Source organism: Phyllopteryx taeniolatus, chromosome 5 (genome assembly GCF_024500385.1).
Source record: "Phyllopteryx taeniolatus isolate TA_2022b chromosome 5, UOR_Ptae_1.2, whole genome shotgun sequence".
In the NCBI taxonomy this organism is placed as follows: Eukaryota; Metazoa; Chordata; class Actinopteri; order Syngnathiformes; family Syngnathidae; genus Phyllopteryx; species Phyllopteryx taeniolatus.
Genome location: NC_084506.1, coordinates 20,752,937 through 20,772,847, shown reverse-complemented (window position 1 = coordinate 20,772,847; position 19,911 = coordinate 20,752,937). Strand labels below are relative to the sequence as shown.

Genomic DNA, 19,911 nt, shown 5'->3' with positions numbered 1-19,911 from the left:
ACTGGGTTTGTCATACCTGAGCTCAATTTCTCTAGCCACACCCAGGCCTGATACTGCCACGCCTGTTCTCAGTCAAGAAATCACTTGAATAGGACCTGCCTGACAAAGTGAAGGACCAAAAGATCCTGAAAACTATATATCATGCCAAGTTCTCAAGAAATTCAGGAACAAATGAGAAAGAAAGTAATTGAGAGCTATCAGCGTGGAAAAGCCATTTCTAAAGCTTTCGGACTCCAGCGAACGACAGTGAGAGCCATTATCCACAAATGCTGAAAACATAGAACACTGGTGAACCTTCCTAGGGGTTACCCCAAGAGCGCAGCGACGACTCATCCAAGATGTCACAAAAGACCTCACAACATCCAAAGAACTGCAGGCCTCTCTTGCTTCAGTTAAGGTCAGTGTTCATGACTACACCATAAGGAAGGGACTGGGCAAAAATGGCCTGCATGGCAGAGTTCCAAGACGTAAACCATTGCTGAGCAAAAAGAACGTTAAGGCTTGTCTCACTTTTGCCAGAAGACGTCTTGAGGATTCTTGAAGACTTTGGGGAAAATACTCTGTGGTCTGACAAGGCAAATGTTGAACTTTTTGGAAGGTGTGTGTGCCATTACATCTGGAGTGCTGTACCAACTGACTGGTGGGTGCATTACGATGACTTCCCATTCTTTGAACATTCTACCATGCCATTGATACAGCGTTGGCGGTATAGTGGTTAGCATAGCTGCCTTCCAAGCAGTTGACCCAGGTTCGATTCCCGGCCAAAGCATCTGAGCTTTTGGGCCAACACCCAAAAATATATCCTATGGTTGTTATATTATTTAATTTCCTTTATCAGTATATCTTGTTTGTATGTCTTTGTGGATAAATGAATTAAATGGTAAAGGTGTACCTAATGAAGTGGTGGAAAAAAATTGGACGTCAAACATCTGGAGGGGATTTTTATACTGAAAAAAAAAAAAACGTTAATGGCGGTAAAATGTTACTGAAAACATTTGTCTGCACTGTAAGTAAAGGTGACAAGTGTGACTCTGGATATTTGCCTTGTTTGTTATGGGGGAAATAATAACCACGCAAACAGATCTGACCAATTTGAACGTGGAAGCGCAGTTTGGTGAAAGCAGCACTCAAGTCCACGCAGCTGCTCGTTGACGTTATTAGGAATCCCCGCGAGTTCCTAGTAAGACACGCCCCGCTGTAACATGATTGGCTCCTTCGTGGGAAGGGCAGACTCCGCAGATGTCACGAGATGACCGTCCCAAATATGTGTCTCTTTGTAATAAAAACAAAGAAATTTGTCTTGCTTATGTTTAGGATGGGTTTAGGTTAGGATTAGCGTGGGTTAGGGTTAGTGGGACTGATATCAGGGCCGACATATTTATGTCACATACTGCTTTTCCGGTCTGGAAGCGTGTCTGACTGGGATACAGCAGCCAATCATAGTGCAGCGCCGCGTGTCCTGCCAGGAAAGCACGTGGACACACCGACTTGTACTGTTTGACCGGGCGGTTGTGACTCTCACAATATGGCGGCCGCTCGGACGTATCGAACTCCGCCATTGTGAATGGAGAGGAAAGATACCCGGATGTGAATGATGATCACTGGCGAGATCAAAACTGCGTCACAGGCCCGCTCCACGTCGTACTTCATAATCGTAATATTACTAGGTTCAAAAATATTTGCACGTGAGTATTGTTCTACAATCTTTTTGTGTCCAAATATGTTGCTTAAAGGGTGATAATACCGTGACTGTCGACGCTATCGATGCTATTCGTTGGCCCCAAATGGCGCCGCCAAGTCACGTCGAGGCGAACACTTAAAACTTCGTCTCTGTGTAAGTCAAGGTAGGAAAATGACAAGATATATGAACACGAAAAGTGTTACTGTCGTTATGTATGTATGTTGTTTTCTCAAACAAAATGCAATTGTTGTGTTCTGTCATGGCTCCAACTATTCCACCGGTAGCACTGGTGCGACCAACTTTCTCAGTTGGATTGGGGGGGGGGGGGGCAAAACTTGATTTTTATTAATAACGTAGCTGCTTCCAAAAAAAAAAAAAAAAGAGAGACCGCAAAATGACAACTAAATACTTAAATTGGAACCTTTTCAAGATTATTTTAATGAAGAACTTGTGGATTTATGAGCCCGGTACTGTATATCCTGCATGGCAGTACGAAGTGAAGTGGGACTCTGACGCTTCTTCAATCTTACATGAATGGTGAACATGGGACTTAACAGTTGCATGTATGGGAACGTTTCAGCGAGAAATGAGAACGAGCTAATCGCGAAGCTCAAGTGACATGTTGCGTAGCGGAACAGCAGAATCAGTGCTTAGGTGTCAATAGACTTAATGTAACTGTCTGTAACCTGACAGCAGAGAGCAACCTGAACAGAAAATTAGCAGGTAAATTAAAAAGCGTCTAGAGAAAAAAATAATAGAACAGCTACACATGATGCAAACGCCCATAAGCCAGGACGAGGAGCTTAAAAGATCAAAACTATATCCGTATATTAAATATTTATAATATCAGTGGTTATTTTAGTTGATTTGTACAATTTTGCACCATAGAATGCTGAGTGTTATGAGTTTTGAAATCTACACATTGATAGGTCTCAAAATAACATATTTGTTTGCTTCTTTGTCTGTTTGTTTTTAATCAAATTAACTTTGCTAATGGACTTTAAGTGTTTTATATTTGTTAGTAATATTTCATTACATAAAAGGAGACATTTTTACATTTTTGCAAAATTTGAAGGAGAAGAAGCAGATAGATGAATAAATCTCATACTTTCTACTCCTTTTAACAGGAAATATTTACATTTTACATTTGAATAACCCATTTAGAAACCCCATCCATCCATCCATTTTCTGAGCCGCTTCTCCTCACACCCTGAACACCCTGAACTGGTTGCCAGCCAATCACAGGGCACATACAAACACACAAGCATTCACACTCACATTCACACCTACGAGCAATTTAGAGTTGACAATTAACCTACCATGCATGTTTTTGGGATGTGGGAGGAAACCGGAGTGCCCGGAGAAAACCCACGCAGGCACGGGGAGAACATGCAAACTCCACACGGGCAGGGCCGGGGATTGAACCCCGGTCCTCAGAACTGTGAGGCAGACGCTCTAACCAGTCGTTCACCGCTTGATTTGAAGAAAATCATGAATCAAATCGAAATCGCAATTACATTTTTTCTCAAACTCCTTCAGCCCTACTTCGAGGTCATATTTAGAAAAATATGTCACGTTTGAGACTACAGCAGAATGGCACATGAGCAGAGAGAGACAATCATAAGCATCGGCTTTAGAAGGAGGAAGTGATATGTCAAAACTGAGCTTTTGCGGCTGTTTTTCTTGTTAGTGGAGTCGAGTTTGTTGCCACCATCTAGCGCTCCTATCACAAATTTTTGCTCGAAAGTCGAAGCAAAAAATAAAAAATCAGCCGAGTGATGAACCATAGCTCGAAAAACCCGTAAGTCGCGTCACTTGTAAGTCAAGGCACCTCTGTGTTTGCGCAATGCCTCATTGGCTGTTTACCGTTAGTCCTTGCAAGAAACAAACATTAAATATATTTACATACATTGGATGAGACTAGGCGGCGCAGTGGACGACTGGTTAGAGCGTCTGCCTCACAGTTCTGAGGACCTGGGTTCAATCCCCAGCCCTGCCTGTGTGGAGTTTGCATGTTCTACCCGTGCCTGCGTGGGTTTTCTCTGGGCACTCCGATTTCCTCCCACATCCCAAAAACATGTATGGTAGGTTAATTGAAGACTAAATTGCCTGTAGGTGTGAATGGTTGTTTGTTCGTATGTGCCTTGCGATTGGCTGGCGACCAGTTCAGGGTGTACCCCGCCTCCTGCCCGAAGATAGCTGGGATAGGCTCCAGCACTCCCGCGACCCTTGTGAGGATAAGTGGCTCAGAAAATGGATGGATGGATGAGACTAAAGTATTGTTTTCTCCCCTCTAACCCAATAAGGTTGGAATACACAAGAACCATGGCAGACTTCCGCACCTTGACCAAGACCATGAAACAGTATATAAAAGTACAGCACCACCTTTCCCAGATCATCCCGGGGGGGGAAGTTCCAGTCAAGTTTCTCCAAATCGAAAGAAAACTGATCAGGACCATCTGCCCAGCGGGCCCGACGCCCAAAACGGACCACCTCCTGACAGGCAACGCTAAGAACTGGACGCACAGCATAATGCAGATACTTCACAAGCACTACACGTTGATGTCGAAGAAATGTGAAGCTGAGCTGAAGACTGTGCCCAAGGACTCTTGGGAACGAGCGCTGGCCGTGGCCAGGCGCTGGGTCAAAAGAGATTTCCGCTCACTCAACAAGCAAACGTTACAAGCGGCTACACAAAAAATACAGGAAATCATGACCTGCCCAAAGGAAATAACTCGCGCAACACAGACGGCATGCGCAAAATGCATCAAACCTGAAGTGGAGGAACAACCACTGAACATAAATGTCAAAGTGGAAGAGCGACCAGTAAACATAAACGTGAATGCGGAAAAACAACCAGTGAACAGAAATGTGAAAGTGGAAGAACAACCAGTAAGCATAAATGTGAACATGAAGGAACAGCCAGTGAACACAGTAAAAGGAAGACCAAAGCATAAGAGGAAGAACAACCAGTGACAAGTGTTGACCAGTGCACTGTATGGTCACTCTTATTTTTCCCTGGAAGTTCCCAATGTTTATCTTCCCACAGTCTGGTTTCCATTGTTCTACGCACACATGGTTGGTATATTCCCACTGTGCTATACACTCCTCTGTGACAAGTATCATTATGTCATAGTATATGTTTTCATTGTTTTATATTGTTACAATATTGTGTGATTGTTTTTGTTTTTAATATACATTTGTACAGTCTTCTACACGCATGGGCTTGATGTTCCCAATGTTTTAGAAAGCCATAGCTTCATGTTAAGTTTTTCTGTCACAGTTTTATGGTGCATTAAAAGAGAAAGTTACACAGTGTAGTTCTGCTGGACTGATTGACAACACTTCACACAACTCATTAACAAAACGCACGGAATTAGGGGCATTGAAATTTATTTTTATCACAGTAAAGACAAATGTGAACAACAGTGGTTCATAAAAATCATGAGTTGCACAATTTACGTGTTACAAAATTGTGTGCAAATTATCCTAAGTACTCATAAAACTTATCACCTCTCTTAATCGTAATAACGGTAAAGGCGCTGCAATATTTCTATTTATTTCTCACAAATTCATACGTATTCATTCATATCTCAGAAATAACGCCATTTATTTTGCTTCTATTGTGTGGATGCAAAATGGCTGCTTCATCCTCGCACTTCAACTCACAGCGCCATCCGGTGTATTGCAACATTCTCGACTGGCATTAACGGTAAAGACAGCTTGCGTGACAAATAAGGGCTGTTTTTGAAAATAACCACACACACACACAAAAAAAGGAACTCTGAAGACACGAAGATGCATTTGTGTTAGTTTGCATACAAAAGGAAATCGGAGAAAAATCTTATTTAGCCAAAATTGTAATTAGCATCAACAGAAAACATGTTGCAAATCATTTTGGACACATAACAATAAAAGACATTTTGGTATTAAAAGTTTATGAAATATATTTTTTTTCTTTAGAAACAATTGACCTTTTGATGTATAACAACTGACAATAATTCAAATGCTCATATCGGTAAAATTAATTGATTGTCATAAGGAAATTCAGTGGGCCATTTCCTTACTATTACTGGTCAAATTATATGAAAATGACCTATCTACCAGCATAAACTAAGGGATTACCACACTTTTGCAGTGCAAATAACTGCCACCTACAGGACTGGGGTGGAACATTACTAACCGAGACAAGTTGAGCAAGGCGGAAGAAACATTGTTTTTGAGTACATCTGGTTTCAATGGAATAAATGTGGTATTTTACTTGATGCTTTCCTATTAAATTCACAGAAACACAACAGACGTTTTCTCCTCTTGCCTCGCGTGCTTGCAAAAGAGAGCGTAGAGGACCTTCAGTGTTGCGGCCACGTCCCGAGCGACGACATCTGAACAGAAAATGTTCGCGGGTCACATTTGCACTTCAGATCGTACGTCACCAAGACAAAAACACATCAGCCGAAGAAGGACTCAATCAAAGCTTTATTCGTTTAAGCAATATGTACAAATTGCCGCTAGGTGGCTACTTCCTGTTTCCTCTAGGTAAGCGTCTGGGTGAGTACTTTTACTGTATTCAAGTGCTATTTTGATAGCGGGTATGACATGATCACACCCGTATGACAGTCATGTATCATGTAAGAGTGTTCTTAGTTGTCACCTTGTGGTTGAACAGAGGACACGTGCAGGCCTGCATGAGTGAGGAGGCTCAGGGCAAAGGTCACATTGTGCAGCTACGAGTCAAAAACATGACACACAAACAACACAATGAGTAAACCTTGAAACACAATGCAGTATGCTACATGTGGACATCATGTGACCAAACCCAGAAAGCAGGTTAGCGGATTTCCTGAGTATGCTGTGCTAATGAGCATAACTACACGTTGATGACATGCTTTGAAGCCAAACTTGCTCAAATTTGAGTTTTTTTCACGCTGGTGTCTGCGGACAAAAGCTAAATATATGGATCATTAATACAAATATATCTAAATGCGAACCAAGTCTAAACATCAATTATTTTCATCTTTGGTGTCTGTGTGGTTACAGCCTGTGTTCAACAAAAAATATTGTAGGCGTTTAAAGTTCTTATGGTTGCTTATTCACGGCCACCTTCGCCATTCACCCGAACCAAGAGGAAGTAATTTGATTTGCTCAATGCGGAAGTTGGTTGCGCATAAACCAGATTATCCAGAATACTGCAGTCTTGCTAGCATTCACTGGGAGCCCTAACCTCCCAACTCTGGTTTGAAACCCTAACCCTGGCTTGAAACCCTAATTCAAAACCCTAACCCTGTCTTGAAACACTCATTTGAAACCCTAACCTTGACTTCAAACCCCACCTTGAAATCCCAACACTAGTGTTAATGTAATTACAGCAGTGATTTCCAACCTTTATGGAGCCAAGGCACATATTTTACAATTGAAAAATCTCACGGCACACCAACAAACAAAAATGTCACAAAAAGTGGATACATAAATTACTTGTATGTACTTCCTGCCATCTAATAGAAGAGGATTTATTTGTTCTGTCTGTCACTATGCCTCACTGGCAAAAATAGATGACTAAAGATACATTATTTCTTGGAAATAAATAATTGTTTGAGCAATTAAGTCAAATTTGATCATTTCCCACGCCACACCTGAAGAGCGCTCACCGCACACTAATGTGCCCCGGCACACTGGTTGGGAATCACTGAATTACAGTATATAACGATTTAGTTTCAATATTTTCCGACAAAAATGCAACAGAAGGAGCGAAAAGATGATATAGAGGATATTGGCAGCTGGATAATTCTGGAAAATACAGCACTGCAATACTGTGATTGGCTGGGGACCCGTTCAGGATGTGCCCCGCTTCTCACTCAAACACTCTTTAAAGTTCAATATAAGTGAATTGTCTGAATTGACTCTTTCGCATGCCACACTTTTGAGCATGACGGCACGGAGCACTGGCGACTCAACAGCGCGTCTGAAGGCTCGTACCATCTGTTCGTTGTTGACGGGGATCAGACTGAAGTCACAGAGAGGAATGAAGAAGCCTTCCAGTTGTCCAATCAGCAGCATCAGAATCACACCATCGGAAAACTGCACGCAAAATGCGATATGAGCGAATACTGCAGATCGTACGATCAGATTGCGTGTCGCGATAGTGGAGCTGGTGTTGCGTGTACCTGTTTGTCCACGTCGGACACGTGTAGGCCCAGGCTGGCCAGGCTCTTGTTTACGAAGTCAACCAGGGCCTACGCCACCCAAAGACATTTTGTTTAACATGCCGGCCATTTGTGACCACCCCACCTCCCATTTGTGAGCCATGTGCCAACAAATGTAATGAAACTTCTTCCCAAGGGTTGGCATTTTCTCTTATTTTGGCTAACACCCAGGAAAAGTTTTATTTAGTAATTTTTTTATTATTCCTTATTTACAGGATTGAATCATAAAATGTGGGTATATTTTAGATGCGACAGTTGAGTCGCGTTCAGCCACGTCGTGCGGTGTGCGGCGGGCCTTCAAAGCTTTTTTAAAAGGACAAAAATGGCCACAAACAAGCTGGAGCAGTAGTAAAATCCAACAAGAACAAAAGTCCAACGAGTGGTGATTAATTGGCTTTCCATCACGTCAGTCCCTCTGGAGCTTTCTGCAAATTGGCACCTTTGCCCCCTTCCTCCTCTTCCTCATCCTCCTCGTTATATACCTGCTTCACCACTGCGACCTTGTGAGCGCCCAGCTTCAGCAGCTGCTCCACGGGATTCACGCCTCCTGCAAAAAAAGTGCATTACTGTACCGTACGTCAGACAAACAATACAGATCTTTTTCTCTCTTTACATTACAAATGTAGTCTCATTCATACAGTTTACATATTTTATATAAAAATGTGTATTTCTAAAATAAATAGTAGAAATGAGCACAATAATAATCCTCAATGCTGTTTTTGGAGTAATTTCTCAGAGTGCCCGTGGTTCTGTACAGTGCCAACAGCCCACTTGGTGGTGTGTTTTTTAATAGTTAAAAAAAAAAAAAAAGAAAGTGTGTGTATATATATATACATACAGTATTAGTGATTTCATTAATAAATGTTATTTTGTATAAATAAATAATATAAACAAATGTATTCATAATCCTTGTAGTTTTTGGGACTATTAATGTAATTTTCTTATTGCATGGGTGGCGTATTTTTCTTTTTTAATAATGCCGTTTTGATTTTATTATTTTATTACACAGTAGAGATTTCCCTAATAAATGTTTTTGTTTAAACAGATAATATAAATGTAGTAATTTGTAATCCTTATAGTTTTTTTTGTTGTTGTTGAGTAATTTGCTCTGGGTTCCTGCACTACCCTTGGCCAAAGATAATCTTTCTTTATACTGTAATATAAATGTAGTATTTTGTTATTTTTATCTTTACAGAGATGTCAAATTTTTTTAAATAATATTTTTACGCAACATTTGTGTTTCAAAGGGGTACAACATTTCCAGAAAGTTTCCGTTAAATTTTCCACAGAAAGTATAAATATATAGTATAAGTATAAAATATAAACATTTTGTTTTATTATCAGCAGAGATCCATGCAAAATAATAAAATTAAAAAGGATGGGATTTCAACAGATTTATTTGTAAAGTAAAATTTGATCAAGTTTGAAATATTTTATTGAACAACCAATTCTTTCATTGAAGAACAAAAGCATAAATGTTGAATTTCCCAAGGAGATTTTCCGACATGGAAAATTCCTGGACTTTATAATAATGAATTCTAAGACGAATAAATAGTGAATATTCTTGTATAAATACATGACTGAATAAACAGTTTATATGACAAATTTCTTCTTGAAATTCTGTTTGTTTGTATTGTTTTAAACAGAGTAAATATAAATCAACATATGGTGTCCATATGAACTTTGCCTCGCAACAAACTGCCGGACAAACATATGACAGGAACAAATTTTGATTTGGCAATTTTTTGTTCTTTTTCCCCCAAACTTTACAGACTAGAGAAAATGTACTCACCATCGGTGCAGCTGAGGTTCTCCACATTGGTGCTGAAAAAAACAACTGAAGAATGAAATGTTCTTCTCACATTAAGGGACGTCAAAGTGGTCCTCACCTGTCCCCCGTCAGGACTTCCGTTTGAACATCTGATCGCATTCCCTTCCTGCGCACCTGCACGGATATCCATGTCAGCGAAAGCTCGACAGTGGCGCTTTTCCGGCCAGATGCGCCGACTTACTTCCATGACCACAACTTGAACATTCACGTTGGAGGGCAACACCAGCTCGGGCTGGAAACATCTCACCATGGCAACCAGCAGATGGAGAGTGGCCAGGAGGTCTTTCTTGTGGATTCCTGAAAGAACAGCACTTTAAACGAGTCCTGTTATGCAAAATGCACTTTAGAATGGCTTTTAATAATTTTGCTTTGTGTTGCGAGGAAAAATGTTAATTATGAGCAATCTCCAGATCCGCCAGCGCTCAAGTGAACTTGAAAAAAAAGAGAAAGCAACAGTCGCCAATAGATTTTCAGCCGGTCTTGAAGAAAGTACCTTAACAGAAAATAATTTTTGGTAGAAGTAAAAGTCACCTTGGAGAATATTAACTGGAGTATCTGAAATTTGCTGTACTTACGTATCAAAAGTAATTTCTTTATATTAAATGTACTTAAGCATTGGCAGTAAAATAATTTAAAAAAAGTGTGTGGTTCGATTTTGATTGTATTTATTTATTTTAATTTGTATTTACTTAGTTTACTTTATGGCTGCAACAAATGATTATTTTAATAATCAATTAAACTGGATTTTTTTGATTAATCGAGGAATTGGCTTAGAAAAAAACGTTTTAAAAACTATTATCTGATTATGATTCAGTTACTAGTTTGGTCCAAAGTAAAAGAGGATGTTTGCAATATTCTTATTTTGATGAAACACAGAAACAAAGATCATCGGTCTTGCTTTATCATTATGATAAATATAATTATTAATATTATTTACTGTTGAGAAGCTGAAATTCGAAGGATTTGGACAGGTTCAAGTTAAATAAGGTCTCCAAACCATTAATTGATTATCAAAACACATTATCAATTCATTTGATAATCGATTAGTTGTTGATTAATCGTTGCACTCTTAGTTTACGTCAGTGGTAAGTAACAAAGATTATTAGGGAAAAAAATACTGCAATGAAGTACAGTAATGAAATATTTGTACTTTACACTTTTAGCTGTTTGTTGAATGGGTGCAACAGTCAAACACAAATACAAAATGAAAACACTCGCAAGGAGCATGAAGCAGATGCTCGCGCTGACCTAAGTGCATGTAAAGGTTTATTTCTTTATATTCTCTTTTATTATGTTTTTGTAAAAAAATGTAATAACAAAAAAAAATAACTTGGAAATCTGACTCATCGCCACCTCTTATTAGCTCACTTATCAGGACAAAAACATTTTCACAATGTACATATACATACAGATACAGTATGTGGTGAATAGGAAGCGTTTTTCACAGTTAAAAAGCTCCAGAAAGTCAGTGCATAACAAGCAACATCAAGTCATGACATATTGATCAACAGGCTTGATGAAGGCTTTCTAGATCTGGAACTATTTCTTCAATAAACTCACACAATCCCAGAATAACAAAAAACATATTTTGGGCTTGGAAATCAGACGAACTCCGCCTCTTATGAAACTCACAAATCAGCACAAAAACACTTCATGTTCACCCTATATACACACATTCATAGTGTATATATACAGTATATGGTGAATATGACATTTTTCACATGCAAGTTTGACAAAGTCAAAAATACATGTGCAACCATCCACATCAAGTCATGTGCCATGTTAAAGAGCTTGATGAGGCCCTTCCAGATCTGTAACTATTCTGGCAATACACTCTCAGATGATGAAGTAAATGCCAAACCCCCCCAAAAAATTTTTTTCGAACTCTGACAAATCTCAACCTCAAAGTTTATTCATATGGAGGTCCAAAATCAATTTCTAACAGTCCACATCGAGTCATACGTCATATTAAAGCCCATGATGAAGGCTTTCTAGATCTACAATTAGCTTGTCAATATACTCTCACATGATGATGCAATAACCCCCCCCCCAAAAAAAAGAAACAAAAAAACGTATGTATTTGAAAATCACTGTCGCTGTTCCCTATGGCAACAGAATCGTCAAAGGTGACATCACAGTTAACGTTCAACTCTGGCTCTGTATTAACTTTGTTAGTAGCCCTCAATAATAATAATAATGAGAAACGAAGCAAGCGCCAGATCCAGATGACAAGCGAGAACACAGATTAGCGGAGGCCCCACATGGCCGCATGACTCACGGCTGACGTCCCACTTGGTGTCCGACTGGTCCAGTCGCTTGTCCAACTCCTCCAAGACGGCTTGCAGCTTGCGGATCTGAGCCGAGCTGGTCAGCGCAATCTCCTCCAAGGACAAGCGCACGCCGGCCAACCGCGCTGCAGGAGGGAGGGAAGGAAGGAAGACAACATCATCCTTTGAATGAGAAAGTATTCATTATCCTTCACGTTTTCCATCCTTTGTTGTTACTTACAATCTTACTCCAAATGTTTTCCTATAATGGCGACAAAATGTTGATTTTTTTTTATTTTTTTTTACAAATATATCAGCAGTGAAATACTCAAGTATAAATTTAAAGTACATTATTTAAATGTGTGAAGTAAATTCAAATTATTATGAATAATTTTAAAATCTTTAATAATCTTTTTGTCCTCCACCACATCAGGGAAACATTTGTCAATATTAAAATATTTTCTTCTTATCATTACTTCTGCAATAGAATCAAGACTCTACATTACATAAATATGAATTATTATACATGCTTAAAATATGATATCAAAATAAATCTACAGTATTATAAATATTAAAATGAGATTTTGTGATGGCATTAAATATTAAGTAATTATTTTATAGATAGTAACTACAGTATTACATTTAATATAGATGAAATATTCCAATGGGAAAAAATACTATACATAATTATATTGTTGATCTAAACAATCCTGCAATGTAACCATGACTCTACAGTACATAAATAAAGATGATCAATTATTATAACAATAAATTAAAGTATAATAGAATATTTACAATAACATAAATATTGGAAAGCAATTCTGTGATGGCATTGAATATGAAGAAATAATGTTTTATTTAGCCATGGTAACTATTAATGATCATGAATAAATATTATCTAGTCAATTATTTATGATGTTTATAAATAAACATTAATCCTGCAATGGAATCAAGACTCTCCATATAAAATATGTTGAGTATGAGAAATATTAATGATGATGAGTACTACAATATCATATACAATAAATACAATATGGATAGGATATTCTGCAATAGCAGTTAAATAAATGAAATTGGTAATAAATATTGGAAGTTAATCCATTTTTAAGCATGGTAACTATTAATTACATAGATGAATTAAACAGTTGATCGAAATAAATAAATATTGAAGTGAAACAAACTTTTTTTTTTATTTTGAGGTTTATATACTGTGTGTATATATATATAATCACCATCCATCCATTTTCTTAATCGCTCATCCTCACTAGGGTTTCGGACTGCTGGAGCCTATCCCAGCTATCTTCAGGCAGGAGGCGGGGTACACCCTGAACCGGTCGGCAGCCAATCGCAGGGCACATAGAAACAAACAACCATTCGCAATTTAGAGTCTTCAATCAACCTACCATGCATGTTTTTAGGATGTGGGAGGAAACTGGAGTGCCCGGAGAAAACCCACCCAGGCACGGGGAGAACATGCAAACTCCACACAGGCGGGGCCGGGATTTGAACCCCGGTCCTCAGAACTGTGAGGTAGATATGCTAACTAGTCGACCACCGTGCCGGCATATATATATATATATATATATATATATTATTTATATATATATATATATATATATATATATATATATATATATATATATATATATATATATATATATATATATATATATATATGTGTATGTGTGTATGTGTGTGTGTGTGTGTGTGTATATATATATATTTTATATATATATATATATATATATATATATATATATATACAGTTTAAATTTATAAATAGTTATTTTATAAAATATATTTATATTATAAAATATTACATTATTATTATTAAACAATTAATTCCAATTGAATCAAGACTGCATTAAATATTAAAAATAACAAAAAAATAATACAAACACAATATAAATATTGTAATAAAATTCCCCTGTGGCATTAATTTACTTAAGTGATAAATTGTAAGTACTATTAAATATCATGAATGAATTAAAAATGATTGAAAATTTTATACAGACTAAATATTGAAAGTAAATAATTATTATATATTATATTTATATGTAATATTATAATACTTATTTAAAAATGAATTGAAATATTATATTTATATTTTCAATGCTCTGTGTTAAATATAAAATCATAATAATAATAATTTACCATTCCGAAATACTATTTCAAAACTAATCACAATATTATATATGTGCGCGTGTGAGTGTACTGAACAGAAAGAAGTCATCTGTGTGCTCCATCTGACCCAGGAGATGATGAAGAACCAGGCCGTCGTAGAGATCCTCGTCTAGACTCTGAACCACGATGTGCTCTGCTTTCAGAGTGCTATTGATCCAATCCAGCAGTGCCTGGCCAGACACACACACACACGCACACAGGCATTTTCATCTTTCTGCATTCAGCTCTCAATGCCTTTGATATACCTAATTAATTTCCTGCGATAACACGAAATCCTGAGCTCGATGGTAAAAGAAGCAAAAGAACTCTTCTATATTCAGTTTGACAACATACCAAGAATCTTATTTATTCATTGCCACTTGCAGGAGACACTTTCTTGGAGGGGTGGGGGGCTGTCATCCAGGAGAACCTGCGTCCCGCCCGCCACCACCAGCGCCTGCCCCCCGCCCGCCACCACCACCACCACCACCCCCTGCCTCCCATCACCTCCCATAATTACCTTCATTAATATTTCACCCAACCTTCCACCTCATTGCCTACGCCAAGGATTATTCATGCACACATACAGTAGGCTACATGCAGCCAGTCAAATGCACTTCTTGGCCGGCCCGAGAAGATTCTGGGGTGCCGCCAACCATTTACTGCTGGCAGGCAGCCATGAGACGCCGTCAGGTAAATAATTCAGGATTACCTCTCACACAAACTACTGAAACATGCTAATACATGCGAATGAAATGTGTCTTTTAGTATTTTGTATTAGCCCATTTCAGTATGTAAGGATTTCAGTTGTTGTGCAACAGTGTTTCAGTAGTGTGGGAGGGTATTTCTGTAGTGTGTGTGTGTTTCAGTAGTGCTTGAGAGTGATTCCGTATTGTATGAGAGGATGTTTGTTTTGTGTGTTAGTGTTTCAGTAGCATGTACAAGAGCATTTCAGTAGTAATGTGTGAGAGCATTTCAGTTGTGTGTGAAAGAGCACTTCAGTAGTGTGAGAGTGTTTCATCTGTGTGGGAGGGTCTTTGTGTAGTGTCTGAGAACATTTCAGTAGTGTGTGAGGGTGTTTGAGTCGTGTTTGTGTGATAGTGTTTCAGTAGTGTTTCAGTAGTGTGTGAGAGCATTTCACTAGTGCTTGACAGTGTTTTAGTAGTGTGCATGTGAGAGTGTTTCAGTTGTATGTGTGAGTGCATTTCAGTAGTGAGTGTGAAAAAAAAAACTGTAGTGCATGTGAATTTCAGCAGGGTGTGAGAGCATTTCAGTAGTGTGTGAGCGTTGTAGTAGAATATGTGAGAGCATGTGAGTGTGACACCATTTTAGTTTAAGGGGAAAATTTTCAATTTTGTGATAGCTGCGAACTTCTCAAAATGGCTGAAAAGTGACGACCCCCCCGCCATCATCATCATCAGTCGGTGGTGTTGCTATAATCGTTGTCTATTGTGTCCAGTGATGTATTAACAGTCGCTGATGTGCAGAGGAGGAAATGCTACTCTGTATTAAATATAAAACATACATCTCCGCCATGTAAGAACTGAGTCTCTTACTTCCTTGAGCTTCTCCACTCTGGGGTCTTTTAGGGACGTCGGCTGGATCATCTTCGTCCTCACAACTGTTTGCAACACATACACATCAAAATAATAATTATTGCAATAAAAAGACATGGTGTAGTTCATACGGCATGTACATACAGTATATATTATAAACAATGTAGGAAGGCAAGAAATCTTACTCTTAGCCTCTTATAGAATTCACATACCCTGAAAGCAGTCAGCATCCACAGGTTCTTCTTCTTCTTCTTCGTTGTGATTCTGAGAGACATCTGCCTCCATAGCGCCCCCTCTGTCGATGCTTGACACAAACAACTATGCTGATGAGAATGTAGTTACAGTATTTGCAAAAATTTCATTTTTGGGTTTGGGGTTCACGACCACCACTGTGCTTGTGCACTATATGTAAAAAGATATAAACAATTATTATTAATAACTACCCAATCCTCTGCAATGATGCACTAAACACGACAAAATATATAAATAAGTTAAAAATATATGATAAAATGTGTAAAATAATGAAAATAATAAATGTATTATAATAAATGTATTGTATATATAATATTGTAAATTTTAAAAAGTACAATTATCATTTTAAGCAACAAAATAAAATATATTTTAACTGCAGAGCCATTGGGGGGGGGGAATAAGCAAAGCTGTAAAGTAAAAAAATGAAAATCTATCAAGAATTTTTACAAAGCCCAAAACAGTATTTACAAATTAAAAACATTTCGCAATATGCACATTTTGAAGTATTGAAGAATCACCCCCGCCCAAACACAATTATAGGTTTCAGGACAATTATATAAATTTTATTATCCATTTTTTTTTTTTACAATATATATATATTATATTATATTATATTATATTACTGCGATTTGCTGGCAACCAGTTCATGGATGGATGGATGGATTATATTATATATTATATTATATTATATTATATTATATTATATTATATTATATTATATTATATTGTATTATGCGGCACAGTGAACAACTGGTTAGAGCGTCAGCCTCACAGTTCTGAGGACCGGGGTTCAATCCCTGGCCCCGCCTGTGTGGTGTTTGCATGTTCTCCCGTGCCTGCGTGGGTTTTCTCCGGGCACTCCGGTTTCCTCCCACATCCCAAAAACATACTTGGTCGGTTAATTGGAGACTCTAAATTGCCCGTAGGTGTGAATGTGAGTGCGAATGGTTGTTTGGTTGTATGTGCCCTGCGATTGGCTGGCAACCAGTTCAGGGTGTACCCCGCCTCCTGCCTGATGATAGCTGGGAGAGGCTCCAGCACGCCCTCGACCCTTGTGAGGAGAAGCGGCTCAGAAAATGGATGGATGGATGGATATATTATATTATATTATCCAGATAAGGCAATTGAGAACAGATTCTCATTTGGCTGCAGATAGCAAATACTTATACTTACAAAAGTTATATGATGTATTAAACTGAACAACTTTCAAGTAGCAGGAAAATCTATAATTTTTTTTTACTAATTCACATGACTGTTGTGTGAAATACTGCTAAATTCCAGAGAGATTAGGTGAGTCGAGCCTGCACTTTATTCATCTGTCACTATATTTTCAAAGACCAAGAACTCACTTTGCATGACAATTGAAATGTTTTTGTTCCTTTAAGGTAAAAAAATGTAAAAATTGTTACAAAAAACAAACAAACACTTGAAGACGTTTATTTTTCTTTTACTCCAGTGGCTTGTATGACACATCCTGGAGACCGAGGCACTCGGCGTGGACATTTTTATTCAGGTGTCACATGAAACAAACATGAAAGTAACACGGTGACAAGTCAAACCTCGATGGCCTCTTTGCAGTCTTTGTGTGGCCTCAGATGTTTTTCTTCTCCCCTTTCTCCAAAAAAAGATCATGGACCAAAAAACAAAAACAAAAAAAAGTATTTTTTGAAGCCGCTTACCTCCTCTGATGGCTTAAGAAGAGTTTAACTCCAGAGAAGAAGCCAAGGGATAAATGAATGCGCTCAACTTAAATATTAAAGGTCTGTCAGCACTGGGGCGCTTTCAGGAAAATAAAATGTCACAGAGTCGGAAGTGAAGCAACGCACATTTATGAGGATGTGGTGTAGAGAACGGTAGCACTTCCTTTACTATATATGGTGAGGCGACACTTTTTTACAGAATAGGGAAGTGTCACAAACAAGTGTGACACTGAAAATATACAAACACAGCTGTACCTTAACATACGAGTATAATTCATTCCATGACCTCAAATTTAGACTCTCAACACAAAGCCAAAAAAATGTGTTGGGGCACTCGTAAGTCAAGGTACTACTGGACAGTCCAATGTTCTTAGTCAAATACCCCAAAAGTCGTGTAAAATAAACAAAACACCACCATCATCATGCAGCAGTTCTCAAAGTGTGGTACGGGTACCACCACAGGTACGCGGGCTCCCTCTAGTGGTACAAGAAGGAATCACCAAATTAAAATTTTCAAACAGAGCATAGTGTGACAGTGGCCTAAACATTTTTTTTTTTTAAATCCAGAACAGTACATTTTTGTTAAGTACAGTTCAGTTATATTTAACTGTCAATGAATATACATTTGCATTTAGTCTTTTAGAAATGTTTGTTTTCAAATATTTAAGTATAATTTTTATTTAACTTTTATGTGCAGTAAATTTTTTATTGAATCACTATTTGAGTAGTTTTTTTATTTTTATTAATTCCTATGTTTAAGAGCAATTTTGATGTTCACACCGCACATAATGTCATAGTGGCTTACAGTAATATTAAACACTATACAGGGAATAAAACCTTCGTCCATTTTTTGATGAACACTTTGGCCTAGTACGCTAATGTATTTTCATGTTGGTCATTATGTTGGAACTACAAAGTATTTTTTGAGGTAGTACTTAATGTAAAAGGTTTGAGAACCACTGAATCTAAAGTTTTAGCTGCATTTGGTTTCACTTTTTAGCTCTTGGAAGGCCAGAGCTGAGATTTGAACCTGCAACCTCCCAACTGAGAGGCAGCTGTGCTAACCACTAGACCACTGCAAAAGATAACATTTGTGATGTGAATATATTGTCCCAACCGTAGTGAACGCCTACAACTGACGCACTCCTCCCAACGCTGTTCCCAAATGAAAGGACTGAAACGTGACACTGAGGAGGCTGGACCACTCAAGGCAATGTGTGTGTGAGCAGATGAATTGTAGTCCCATGCGTCCAGCAGCCTCCATTAGATCCACCAAAACAGACAGGAAGCATAGAAAACAAGCTATCTAAAAAAAAAAAAAAAAAAAAAAAAACGAGGAAAAAGGGGACCACATGACAGCCAGATAAAGGGGCAATTTGGAGGAGGGGGAGCTGTGGAAGGTTACCATAGCAACAAAAGAGGCAGGTCTAAAATAAACCTGTCATTCCTTTGCCCAAATTGGTGTAATGTTTCGGTGGCAGAGCGAATCAAAGCGCTAACAAATTGTCACACTGGTGATTCCATGCAGATCTTCCTTACAGTGCCTTGACTCATCTCCGCTTTCAATAATTCAGCCGGGCGTCACAAGGCACAGCTTGTCATACGCTCATCTTCCCAGTGGCACCGGCAGGCGAGGTCTGCACGCCGCGGGCGGGTGGGCAGAAGTGTTCAGCGAGAGGTCAGTCGATAGCAGGCCTCTCTGACTGCGGCCCACCTGCGGCAGCGCTGCACTTAAAAGGCAGCCGGCGGTGCATTTTCAGGCAACCGGTCATTTGTCACGAAAGGGGGGATTTTAGCCATTATTTCAGCTATTATTTCAGCCAACGTTGAACTCAATCTGTGACAGTGACACTACTCGACTTACAAGTTCTCAAAACAAAGTCATCCGACTTTGGTGGCATGCCCCGCCCACATGAAATGTCAAAAACTAAATGTTTCCACAAATTATTACTCATTTGTTTAATATACTGTGCCATGAAAAAGCTTTTGCCCAAGTGGGGAAACTATGCAAAAATACAAAGTGGAGAAGCCGTCAAATACTTTTTCACAGCACTGTAGATGGTTCAAATTTAGGAGCAATTGGTCAAAATCTCTAGGACAAGTTTGTCTTTTAGGAACCAATGGAAATTGATAAATTGTCCCTAAAATATAACCAATATGGCAGTCATCAAATGTTGTCAAAAACCAAATGTTTTCACAATTTAGCTATGCCTGAACTATACCACTGAGCACCATTAAAAGTGTTGTAGTTTCGTGTTAAA

General features: G+C 38.5%; 2 protein-coding genes across 8 annotated transcripts; one reads left to right on the top strand and one right to left on the bottom strand.

Moving 5' to 3' along the window:
- The first annotated feature begins 47 nt into the window (after window positions 1–47).
- On the top strand, window positions 48–5,001 carry LOC133478075 (uncharacterized). 6 transcript variants are annotated; one of them, XR_009788557.1, is made up of 3 exons: window positions 48–397; window positions 520–640; window positions 3,988–5,001. XR_009788557.1 is itself a non-coding variant. In XM_061773648.1 (2 exons), the coding sequence occupies exons 1-2, from the start codon at window positions 339–341 to the stop codon at window positions 4,655–4,657; spliced, it is 729 nt and encodes a 242-aa protein (XP_061629632.1). In that variant the 5' UTR covers window positions 61–338; the 3' UTR covers window positions 4,658–5,001. The 6 variants fall into 6 exon arrangements, 5 of the variants coding, with proteins under 5 accessions (XP_061629632.1, XP_061629634.1, XP_061629633.1 ...); XM_061773648.1 differs by lacking the exon at window positions 520–640 and having other exon boundaries at window positions 61–397; XM_061773650.1 differs by lacking the exon at window positions 48–397 and having other exon boundaries at window positions 414–640.
- Window positions 5,002–5,525: 524 nt separating this feature from the next.
- parvg (parvin, gamma) lies at window positions 5,526–18,914 on the bottom strand. 2 transcript variants are annotated; one of them, XM_061773646.1, is made up of 13 exons: window positions 17,630–18,914; window positions 15,911–16,002; window positions 15,699–15,763; window positions 14,231–14,333; window positions 11,991–12,125; window positions 9,894–10,009; window positions 9,771–9,826; window positions 9,674–9,705; window positions 8,364–8,428; window positions 7,843–7,911; window positions 7,655–7,756; window positions 6,333–6,405; window positions 5,526–6,063 (listed from the first exon to the last, which is right to left on the bottom strand). In XM_061773646.1, exons 2-13 carry the CDS (start codon window positions 15,981–15,983, stop codon window positions 5,963–5,965), a joined length of 990 nt encoding a protein of 329 aa, XP_061629630.1. In that variant the 5' UTR covers window positions 15,984–16,002; window positions 17,630–18,914; the 3' UTR covers window positions 5,526–5,962. The 2 variants fall into 2 exon arrangements, with proteins under 2 accessions (XP_061629630.1, XP_061629629.1); XM_061773645.1 differs by having other exon boundaries at window positions 17,510–18,913.
- Between the last annotated feature and the right edge of the window lie 997 nt (window positions 18,915–19,911).

Coding starts and splice junctions, on each gene's coding strand:
- LOC133478075 (XM_061773647.1), top strand. CDS start 1,765: ATGCTATTCGTTGGCCCCAAATGGCGCCGCCAAGTCACGTCGAGGCGA. Junction 1,845..3,987: donor TCGTCTCTGTGTAAGTCAAG/GTAGGAAAATGA, acceptor TAACCCAATAAG/GTTGGAATACACAAGAACCA.
- parvg (XM_061773646.1), bottom strand. CDS start 15,983: ATGGAGGCAGATGTCTCTCAGAATCACAACGAAGAAGAAGAAGAAGAA. Junction 9,706..9,770: donor GAAGTCCTGACGGGGGACAG/GTGAGGACCACT, acceptor TGTTTTTTTCAG/CACCAATGTGGAGAACCTCA. Junction 6,064..6,332: donor GTCCTCTGTTCAACCACAAG/GTGACAACTAAG, acceptor TTTTCTGTTCAG/ATGTCGTCGCTCGGGACGTG.